The sequence below is a fragment of the Oncorhynchus clarkii genome, chromosome 1 (assembly GCF_045791955.1).
Source record: "Oncorhynchus clarkii lewisi isolate Uvic-CL-2024 chromosome 1, UVic_Ocla_1.0, whole genome shotgun sequence".
Taxonomy (NCBI): domain Eukaryota; kingdom Metazoa; phylum Chordata; class Actinopteri; order Salmoniformes; family Salmonidae; genus Oncorhynchus; species Oncorhynchus clarkii.
The window spans coordinates 42,842,377-42,854,398 of record NC_092147.1 but is presented as its reverse complement, the minus strand read 5'-3'; the positions used below and the strand labels follow the sequence as shown (position 1 = coordinate 42,854,398).

Here is a 12,022-nt window from a genome sequence, read left to right as displayed (position 1 = left end):
CTATAAGAACAAAGGTATATGAAATACAAATGGTATAGAGAGAAATAGTCCTATAATAACTACAACCTAAAACTTCTTACCTGGGAATATTGAAGACTCATGTTAAAAGGAACCACCAGCGTTCTGTTCATATGTTCTCATGTTCTGAGCAAGGAACTGAAACGTTAGCACATATTGCACTTTTACGTTCTTCTCCAACACTTTGTTTTTGCATTATTTAAACCAAATTGAACATGTTTCATTATCTACTTGAGGCTAAATTGATTTTATTGATGTATTATATAAAAGTTAAAATAAGTGTTAATTCAGTACTGTTGTAATTATTATTACAAATACCTTTTTTATTTATTATTATTTTTAAATATATATTTATTATTTTAAAATCGGCCGATTAATCGGTATCGGCTTTTTTGGTCCTCCAATAATCGATATCGGCGTTGAAAAATCATAATCGGTCGACCTCTAGTCTGCACTCTGAGGCCTCACTAGTAGGGTGGGTTCTCTTTCTCTTTACAAAATACTTATGATGTGGCTGTTTGAGAACTTTAGGTTCTCTGATTGATGTATTTCACAAAGATCAAAGACCTAAATAAGCAGAGTTTAATATCAAATAGTGAGTGATATCACTAAAGCGCTTATTTACCCACTGTGTGCAGTTGGTGGATAACCCAAAATATAGTGAGAAATGTTTTGATGTTCCAATTGCAGTATCAAATCGCAATTAATTTGGAATCTTGAGTCGCAATACATATTGTAACGGAATCTAAGTATCGTGATAATACCGTATCGTTAGGTCCCTGGGAATTCCCAGCCCTAATGGCGGCGGGAGTTTGTTTAAAAGTAGGAATTAGAGTGCAGTGGTTGTGAAATGCGTTCAATGGCTTCAGAACAATAAACATGCAAAATGGTAAAAGAAAGGACCTAGAAAACTACATTCCTTGTTAATTTCAGTTTGTTGAGAACTGCCTAGTCAGGTCCTGTGGCTCTTCTCCACAGTAGGTTGGCTCCATAAGGAACGGAAAGAACAGAAGGCCCCTGATCTTTTACAGACCAGGACCTATTTCAGTGTATTGTCTGTGCAGATAGCAGCAGTTGAAGGAGACAGATTTCAGTCTCGTCCGCCTTCAGCCTGGCTCTTAATCGATTCACCCTCTAAGCAAATTAGTACCTCGCTCTCATCCCTCTGCCTGTCTCAAGTTTAATAAACAGCCCCAGAAAGAGGCCAATTTCCCTGCTGCTCTCCAGATAACGTCAGACAGCTGATGAAGATGTATGGAATCAGACACGCTGAACCAAATACCAGCACAGTGACAAATACATCTCCAATAGGGCTAGGAATTGCCAGGAAACTCACAATACGATATTATCATGATACTTAGGTGACGATATGTATTGCGATTCTCACAATTGCATCTCAATTCGATACTGTGATCATTGCGACTTGATGTTAAACATATTGCACACCATACAAACTCAGCAAAAAAAAGAAAAAAAGAAACCCTGTCTTTCAGAGATAATTCATAAGAATCCAAATAACTTCAGATCTTCATTGTAAAGGGTTTCAACACCGTTTCCCATGCTTGTTCAATGAACCATAAACAATTAAATGAACATGCACCTGTGGAACGGTCGTTAAGACACTAACAGCTTAAAGATGGTAGGCAATTAAGGTCACAGTTATGAAGACTTAAGCCACCAAAGAGGCCTTTCTACTGACTCTGGAAAAACACAAAAAGAAAGATGCCCAGGGTCCCTGCTCATCTGCCTTAGGCATGCTGCAAGGAGGCATGAGGACTGCAGATGTGGCCAGGGCAATAAATTGCAATGTTTGTACTGTGAGACGCCTAAGACGGCGCTACAGGGAGACAGGGCGGACAGCTGATCATCCTCGCAGTGGCAGACCACGTGTAACACCTGCACAGGATTGATACATCCAAACATCACACCTGCGGGACAGGTACAGGATGGCAACAACTACTCAAGTTACACCAGGAACGTACACCAGGAACGTAAAATCCCTCCATCAGTGCTCAGACTCTCAGCCTATTGCGGACAGAGGTTGGACTGAGGGCTTGTAGTCCTGTTGTAAGGTAGGTCCTCACCAGACATCACCGGCAACAAGGTCGCCGATGGGCACAAACCCACCGTCGCTGGACCAGATAGGACTGGGGGAAAAATGCTCTTCACTGACGAGTTGCGGTTTTGTCTCACCAGGGGTGATGTTCGGATTCGCTTTTATCGTAGAAGGAATGAGTGTTACACCGAGGCCTGTACTCTGGAGCGGGATTGATTTGGAGTTGGAGGGTCCATCATGGTCTGGGGCGGTGTGTCACAGCATCATCGGACTGAGCTTGTGATCATTGCAGGCAATCTCAACGCTATGCCTTACATGGAAGACATCTTCCTCCCTCATGTAGTACCCTTCCTGCAGGCTCATCCTGACATGACCCTCCAGCATGACAATGCCACCAGCCATACTGCTTGTTCTGTGTGTGATTTCCTGGAAGACAGCAATGTCAGTGTTCTGCCATGGCCAGCGAAGAGCCCGGATCTCAAGCCCATTGAGCACGTCTGGGACCTGTTGGATCGGAGGGTGAGGGCTTGGGCCATTCCCCCCAGAAATGTCCAGGAACTTGCAGGTGCCTTGGTGGAAGAGTGGAGTAACATCCCACAGCAAGAACTGGCAAATCTGATGCAGTCCTTGAGGAGAAAATGCACTGCAGTACTTAATGCAGCTGGTGGCCACACCAGATATTGACTGTTACTTTTGATTTTGACCCCCCCCTTTGTTCAGGGACACATTATTCCATTTCTGTTAGTCACACGTCTGTGGAACTTGTTCAGTTTATGTCTCAGTTGTTGAATCTTATGTTCACACAAATATTTACACATGTTAAGTTTGCTGAAAATAAACGCAGTTGACAGTGAGAGGACGTTTCTTTTTTTGTTGAGTTTGTGTCTGCTGTCGAGGGACAAGAGAGCCATGTGAACAAGTTTTGATCAGTTATAAAAACAAAAGCGCTAAAAACAAAATTGGCTCCCTAATTAAAAAGTTTGAGAACAAGCTAGGAATGAAAAATAATGCAGTTTTGGTCCAGGGACAGCAAACTAGCACAAAAATAGTGTGATATTTTCAGAACGATATATTGTCAAACATAATATCCCGATATGTAACTTTCTCCAGTAGAAGGATAGGCTCTGGCTGGCAGTACTGGAAGGCACATCCTGGAGGATCCAGGGGAGGCTCGGAGTCTGAGATTTCAGGGCTCATTTCACAGCCACACTGCCAGGAAATCAAGCGTGCCTCCACGGAGACAAAGGAGCAGGGGGACGGCCAGGTTGGCCAAGGCCTCTTCCTGCAGAGTCCCTCTCCCTTTGGCCAGGGGAGACTGGGAGCGACAGTGAAGTGTAACAGGGGAACAAAGTGCAAGGGGCCGTTTTGTGACCCTGCCAAGAAAAATCTCCATCATCACCCACCGGAACCGCAGCCCAGAAAAGAAGAGCCGCTCGACAACACCACCTTCCCACTGGATTTGTTAATGTCCAGTTGGTAGCGATTTCACAAGGTACAAAAGTTCTGCTCTGTAACATTCCTAAAAGGGCTCCTGGTAAAAATCCACAGTGCATTCTTCCCACTAAGCCATTCCCCCCATCCTGAGCTTTATGACCAAGAGACAAGCTATTTGACCCATGTAGAGCTAAGGCCCCTCCCTACCTTGTGGGAAAAGGCATTACATACATTCTTTAAGTCAATCCTTACATGTTTGCCTCTCTAGCATGTTGATAATTTCCTCTGCAGAGATGACAGGTAACAAAATAGGCCTAAAACTGTTCTTTATATACTCCCTCCACACAAGAAGCCCATTACTCATAAGGGCTAGTTCAAAAATATGCATTTTTAAAACAGACCATCAAGAGATCGACGTGCAAATAGTTTTCCTCCACAGATAATGTGTTGCACTTATGTATTTTGGCAGAAAATAGCTTAATTCTCATCAAATGACAACTGAAATACAATGCTATTTGGCTAGCAGCCACACAAGTAAATGAGCATGACCATCATATTGTTTATCATAGACAGAATGTAGCCAGCTACATTTCCCAATGTTTTGCTTGAAGTAAATTTTGCATTTTACCTATTAAAAGTAGGCTACACTGAGAAAAAAAGTATTGAAGAAAAGTAGCTACACAGTCAGAGCACTGTCTGCCGATTGAATGCCCATTTGTGAATTCTCATCCGAATACAGAACTGCAACTGATGCTCAAAATGAGTGATGCCAAGCACAAATTACAATACGAAGCATTTTAGAGACTTGCGTTTACCGCTGCTTTCCTCCCAACTGCCAATTCTGACAGAAGAGGACACAACCAGAAGAGTAACAAGAGCCAATGAATGTGTCTGGGACAGTTGGTTGAAGTGCTCAGTGGCCACAATGTTGACCAACCTGTGCATCCAGTGTTAGAGAATGTGGAAGACCAGCCTCCCTGAGACATGCGTTGCTGTGTCCAAAATGCTGGACAGGCAGACTTAAGAAATGATGACCAAGGTTTGACTCAAATCACCCAGCACTCGATACCAAAGGAAGGACGGACCATTCTGTCAGGGGAATGACAGCCACTTCCTGCCTCCCTCCACATCAACTCTTTAAAACGGAAAGACGCAAAACTCATCATACAGGCTGTATTTATACTTGCTTCAACGGCAATAGCTCAGATACACGAAGACATGAAACAATCCCGAGGATCAATATCGCTCAGAGATGCACAAAAACGATAATATTCAAAATAGATTAATCTTTCCTTTAACTAACCCAACCTCAATGCTCACAGATGGTGGCACTTAGCTCTGTGCAGCACTAAGACTCAGACAGTACGAACACAGGAAATGAGTATCTTCTAAGATCTGTGGTGGTGGAGTTCAAAGAAACAGCCTGGTTGCATCTTCTATGTAAAGAATGTTATTCACGTTCTAGGATTTGGTAAGAAAAAGCATTTTAGTTACTGGCCGTAATTAATCAAACCCAAAAATAGGTGTTTCAACCGGAAACATTTAAGACAAGGAACATTTTGGTTGGACTACTCTTCAAGACAGAGACTATTGTGGACTGGACTCGTCAAGACTACCATGTTACTGTAGGCCTGCTTGCCACCACGGTATCTCATGGTATGCAGCGTCAGGAAAAATAGAGTGTCCCCCCTGCCTTAACACAGAGCCCCAGGAGAAATCCCTCAAAGGAACCCCTCTCTCCACACGACCAGTGAGGGGGCTCTCTCAAACCTACTCTGAACCGTGGAGTCCATCCAAACAGGTCGAACATAGTTTGAACATCCTAGCTGTATGGCCACATATCCTCAAGGCTTCGCAGATATATTGAGCATTATAAACTACAACTCACATCCCAGATGTAGGCCTAAAGGCTAAAATGCCTTCAATTAAAATATGGTAATTAGATTTAGTCTGGGCAATAGTTGATTTAGGCTACATATATATACATGCTTGAAGAGCTTGAAGTGATCTCCCTAAGTGCTTGGGCTCTCCGTTCAGTCAAGTGAGACACAGGTTTAGTCTCATCTCAGTTGATCATTTACTCCGGTTTGGTCATACGATCACCCCATAGACAAGGAGACATCAAAGACACTAGATCCTCTTAAACCTGGATTTGTGTGCTATTTACTGGATGGAGCAAGCCACCTGCTTTTATCAGCACTGCCATTTAAGAGCAGACATTAGGGCTAAAAACAGAACAAACCAAATGAGGAACAGAGCCATTCACTAAGCTCTGTTCCATTATAGACAAGCTAATGTAGCACATTAGATCACCTAGGACCACAATTCACTGATTGGGCATAGTTTGTCTCAAACAGTGAGGAGAACCGGCAATCTTTAAGCCCAGTTCCATTTGGGCCAGTGTATAAATAGCCTACCTGTGTAAGGCTTTCAGACAAACCTTGCTTTTATTAATAAATGCTTAAACAAAAAAGGTTCAATTAAGTTGCAATTATAATGTCCAAATGACTGATGTTAGAGCCGCTAAAACACGTCATGTTATGCAATGAATATATCAGATTGGTTGAGAGTGATATCACGTTGGCTATAGCTATATACATTGTATTTGGAAAGTATTCAGACCCCTTGAATTTTTGCACATTTTGTTACATTACAGCCATTTCCAAAAATGGGTTAAATAAAACATTTCAAAGTAACACACACACACACACACGCACAATAGCCCAGAATGACAAAGCAAAAACAGGTTTCACTTTGTCATTAGATATAGGACAGACACTTCAGAACAAATGTTTTGATACGTCAGGGAGTCTCAGGGCACGTTTGTATATTCACTATGGAGTGCCAGAGTGCCGTAAATTCAGAGTGTTGTCAGATTGTCCTTACATAAATTCAGAGCGCTTCCCTTTCAGAGCGCATACTGGACGCTCTGGCTGAGGAGTAGGGTTGTTTCCGAGCGTTCTGACCTCGGCATGAGTGCTTGACTGCCGTTCTAACGGGCTAACGTAGGCTAGCTAGCTAGTTACTTCCACACACAAATGACAGAACACCTCACTGACCATTTTACTGACCCTAGTAGAGCTGGTTGAGTTGTTATCCAGAGCATTGTTGACCAACACCACGCCATTGTGCGCAAATTGATTTCGTCTCCCCACACCAAACACAATCACAACACGCAGGTTGATATATCAAAACAAACGCCGAACCAATTATGTTCATTTTGGGACAGGTCGAAAAAGCATTAAATGCCTCCCGGGTGGCGCAGTGGTCTAAGGCACTGCATCGCAGCGCCACCAGAGATTCTGGGTTCGAGCCCAGGGTTCTGTCGCAGCCGGCACGGCACATTGGTGCGGCTGGCTTCCGGGTTGGATGCGCATTGTGTTAAGAAACAGTGCTTGGTTGGTTTGTGTTTCAGAGGACGCATGGCTCTCGACCTTTGCCTCTCCCGAGTCCGTACGGGAGTTGCAGCGACGAGACAAGACTAACTACTACCAATTGGATACCACGAAATTGGGGAGAAATTTTTTTTTTTATGGCAATTTAGCTAGCTAATTTGTCCTATTTAGCTAGCTTGCTGTTGCTGGCTAATTTGTCCTGGGATACAAACGTTGAGTTGTTATTTTACCTGAAATGCACAAGGTCCTCTACTCCAACAATTAAGCCACACAAAACAGTCACCCGAATCTTTTCTAGTAATCTCTCCTCCTTCCAGGCCCCTTCTACGACGATTGGCATCAAACTTTCATAATAAGGTGTTTTACCACAACTGGCCGACCTCAGTTAATCTTTCAATCACCCACTTGGGGATAACTAATAATGAGATGGCACATGGGTATCTACTTCTATAAACCAACGAGGAGATGGGTGAGGCAGGACTTGCATCGCATTCAGCTTCACGAATAGAACAGACTTTTATTTTTGTGCCTGGCAACGCTGACACTTGTTGGTGCACGCAAGTAGTGTGGGTGCAATGATTGAATAACATGGATGTGTACATTTATTTTGCAACACAAGCGGATTGGTCAGCATGTAACTGTGCTGCAGGCACCAATTTTTTTACTGACTTTTACTAACACCGGCCATATTCAACAGGTGTCGAGCATTCGTTAACTCATAAGTTATTCAGCACATTGTCACTACTCTGAAATCGGAGTAGATAGCCAGAGCAAATTTACAAACACACCCTAAATCTGTCGTTGCATTACAATATCACAGAAAGTTTGATTATTTATAGACAGCTAAACAAGAGATATTCACATAAGGAATTCCCCTAAACCACAATTTCCCATTGTAAAAGAGCTTTTAGTTATACAGAATTAACAAAACATGCTGAAAAGCTGCAGTGTTGTTCAATGTACATGTAAGCAGGTCAAATACCCCGACCTATGGTTTGCGATGCTCCCACGCAGGGACATAAAGCCTGTGAGAAGAGCCCTGTCTTCAGGCTACTCGACATGGAAGAGAGGGAAATGTGGGGACCCGTTGTCCAAGTAGGCTACATGTAGCTATGTGTGTGGGAAAACATCACAGGTGAGACATTTAACTTATTATAAAACAGACTATACTAAACTCCACTCACTATTTGTATCTGTATAGTCAGTTTGTTTGTTTTGTTGGTCTTGGCTAGCTAGCAATCACTCACATGACTGCTAGCACCTTTGTGAAAAGGGGCATAAGAGAAGCCCTACAATATTAAGTTTTTCTAAGTACTGAGAATGCTCGTGAGCAGGGAATGTTGAAAAGTAATCTTTAGATTTAAATGTAGTTTTTGCTGTAAACCAATGGGGTAACCCCAGGATGTTTTCCCCACAGGCAAGGGCTGCATTCTAATACCGACTGGGTCTATACTGACAGCAAAGTGGTTAAGGGAGCATTAACACACAAAAGACTGTGCGTTACCAGGGAATTATTGCACACCGCAGCGGTGTGAGAAGGCACATTTATTAATATGCATAACAAAGTTAAGCACATTCTGAGAATAACTGTTTCCTTCCACATGTTAAGCAAATGCACCAGATAGTGTTATCAACTAAATTACTGTTTCAAAGACAGCACAATACAATCTGTACTCTCTACAATGTCTTCCAGCAATTAAAAGTGACAAAAACAGATTAGAATATGCACACTCCCCTTTACATAATCCCAGTATTTCTTAAATGGAGGTAAACAGATTCTCACCACTTTAAGTGGCAAGTAGATTGAATTGGCTATATCAATTAAATGAAGGGCTTTGACATTAATTCAGAAATATAGGTTATACTCTTAACGTTATTGTCCAGAGCACAATAGACGTGTGACCTTGGACAACAAAGAGTGTGCCTGACTAAGACATCAAATTTATAAATTAAAAAGTGTCACAAATCGGTGGCTCGGTTTATGGTGCGGATTTGCGCAAGACAAATCTGCTATCAAAACCTCACCATCATAGATGTAGTTATTGATATGCGTCAATGACTTACACGATCCATCAAATAAGATGTTCCTCGAAATCAGCTACATTGGATGCAGGCAAGGCAGCACAAATGATCTGTGCCTAGTGATGCGGTTAAAGATAGATAGTCTATCGCTCGCAGTGGCTGCAAGACGCGCAAGACCCAATTGTGCAAAACGGAGTTCTACAGAATCGGGGCGTTTGTATCATAATATCACTCGCCGATTGCTGCAATATTGTGTTTTATATTCACATGCATTCATATATATCCCGTTAACAGTTTTAACAGATAATATCAACTTTCCTACAAACTAGAGGTGATGCTTCCCTCCCTATCCCTCATCCAATAACAAAGCGATGCATGCGTGTGATTTTCACTCCCGAGAGGGGTGGGGGTGGATGGGTAATGGGGGCTGTTGACCTTACAAATTTACTTCAAGTCCCATCATTTTTCGATGGATCAAACAATCCCCATTATTGCATACTAAATCAGCCAAGCAGTGATCATTATGGAGCAGCAAACGACAAACGAAACCACTGTTGGAATTGCTAGAAACCGATAAAGTTTAATTAGGTAACAGAAGTGTAATACGTTAAATTATTCCCACATAGTAAAGTAACGCGCGAAATGACCGACTAATGAACACCGACGCTCGACATGCATTTCTGTTTGCTTCATAGAAAACAAGAATTTTGAACGACGGCTTCATCATTCTAACGTTAAAACATGAGATAATAAAAACAATGGCAGAATGTCAAATGCTACCCAAGCCAGATGGCTTGCTAGACAATAAACTCGAAACTCTCGTCATGAACTTGACTATTTGATAAAAACATGGCAACAGTGGATCAAAAGCGAGTAAGATACAACCTGCAAGTAACAGTACCCTGTATTCACGGGCATGTGATTTATTGCGTTGAGAGTATTCGCTAAAGATAATAGTTATGGCTCTCGTCTTAATAAATTACACGTTACAAATAGCTATAACTTTGAGCTATTTCACGGTGATATAATATACATTTGTTTTAATCTATAACTTGGTTAACGTTTGGACATAGACGTGCGATTTACTATGGATGGCCATAAACACGAGCGAAACGTTCGATTTCACCAAATGAAAACAAATGGATCCCACCACATGGTTTTGTTTCGGCTGGCAAGAACTACGCGTTAGCTATTTAATGTTGTTATCAAAATACAACCATTGGTGTCGCTAACGTTACATGGCTTGCTATACAAAGTAACAGCATTTACATACCATGAAATACAACGTCCACGTTTATTTCAACTGGGACTTAATAACGAGTTTTCAAACATTCTGACTTAGCTAGCTACTGTAGGCACTTGCTAGCTAACTAGCTAGTCAGTAACGTTAGCTAACTTGGCTAGCTACAGTAGGTAAACAGAGAAGTTCTGAATAGTAAGATGAGCTATAACGTTAACTGTTGGTACTTTTCAACTACCCTACAAACGCATTCTACGAGGCAAAAATTAATTGTAATTGCAGTCAAAAATAGAAAAAAAAAATGTCTGCCAAAATTCTAAATGTATTTTCCATAACTTCTTTACCTCAATTTCAAAGTCTGGTAGGTTGAATGCAGTCCTGAACAGCGAACAGAAGTGGGCTATGGCGGGGACTTCCCACCAAGACTGGATCTCTTCCACAGAAATTGTACATCCCTGGGACATTTTCGGACCGAAAATTGTATAACTTTGTTTCTCACATTAGAAATAATTTCCTCAAGGTTTGTGTAAAACCTCCTTAATTGAAACTTCCTTCAAATAAATTACAAAAGTTGCTGTTGATGTTCCATCCAGTCAGTTGCCATTACAACCCGGTCCGGAGAGTGCTAGCTAGCAAGTTACAATCTGTTTCAATCAGAATTTCACAAGAGCTGAACAGATGGGGTGGTGCTACCACCTCGGCGCAAGGAGGGGTGTTCTGTTACTTACGCAGCGTATTAAAATATACAAAAATCCACCAAGCATTTATAATACCCATCAACATATTTGTTTACTTGCAATTCTACTTAAATTAATATATATTGGTACTAACATTTGATTATCTGGTTCATTTGTTTTGTTTATGCTATCTTCAGCAGACATCCACCACCACCTCGACTTGATAGACCAGTCCCTATTTAAAGGGTATGCTACTGATTTCAGAATGGTCTTTCAAAAGTACGGTATCTGCATAAAAATTGTGAGTGCTTCTTCTGTTGCGCGTTTTCAAGAGTTGAAGCAAAGTGGCAGGTGCATGTACATGGACTTATATTTATTTGATCATTGGACCGTATTTTGGATGTTGCTTTTCTTTTGTTTTGTCCTCCCTGGTCCAGTTATGATGAGTTAGGTAATAATCTCCTTATTCAACTCCTATTATAGGCCAGCAATTAGCCTTCATATTTCAAATTGCAGTTTATATAAAAGCACAGTAAGTGTAGATTTGTTAGCTAGAATAGTGAGGAAAAGGTTTTGAAAACATTTGTTTTGTAACGGCAGTCTCCTTCAATGGAGAGTAAGTACGTTTAGAATCTAAAGCGGTGGCTCCCCCCATCGCAGGAAGGGGAAAGCGCATGTAGCCTAAAGGAGAGAAGTGTGCACTGATCAGGAGGTGAGTGACCACTGGCCTGAGACGCTGTCATTTTGTCTCTCTGAACTGCCATTATAGGGCGGCTTAATGGACTACCAAAATAACATAGCATAATTCACCATTTATAAGTAGGCTACACAACTTTACAATGGATTGAAGACAAAGGTCAATACTGCAATTTTCAGACTACAACCATCTGTTTAACATTTTCCACATTGTCATATTCAATAACAAATGGAAACTGCCCTTCGATTTAACCTATCTATATTCTATTATATTCAATCAATGAGGCAAAAACATTAGAGGAACAAAGTGGAGTCGCAATTGAATGGCTTGGACACAAGAGGCATGTAAAATAAAACAAAAATGTATTTGTCACATGCGCGAATACAACAGGCGTAGCCTTACCCCGAAATGCGTACTTAAAAGCCCTTAACCAACAATGCAGATAATTTAAAAAAATAATAATAATACAATAAAATAGCAATA

The 12,022-nt window shown here is 41.5% G+C and overlaps 1 protein-coding gene across 1 annotated transcript in view; it reads right to left on the bottom strand.

The window, feature by feature from the left end:
• The window catches only part of LOC139407372 (chromatin remodeling regulator CECR2-like), a 66,349-nt gene extending 55,583 nt beyond the window's left edge, over window positions 1-10,766 (bottom strand). Inside the window, exon 1 of the mRNA XM_071151100.1 lies at window positions 10,510-10,766. Within this exon, the coding sequence (XP_071007201.1) occupies window positions 10,510-10,629 (120 nt within the window). The 5' untranslated portion in view covers window positions 10,630-10,766. The remainder of the gene's footprint in view (window positions 1-10,509) is intronic.
• Window positions 10,767-12,022: the final 1,256 nt, after the last annotated feature.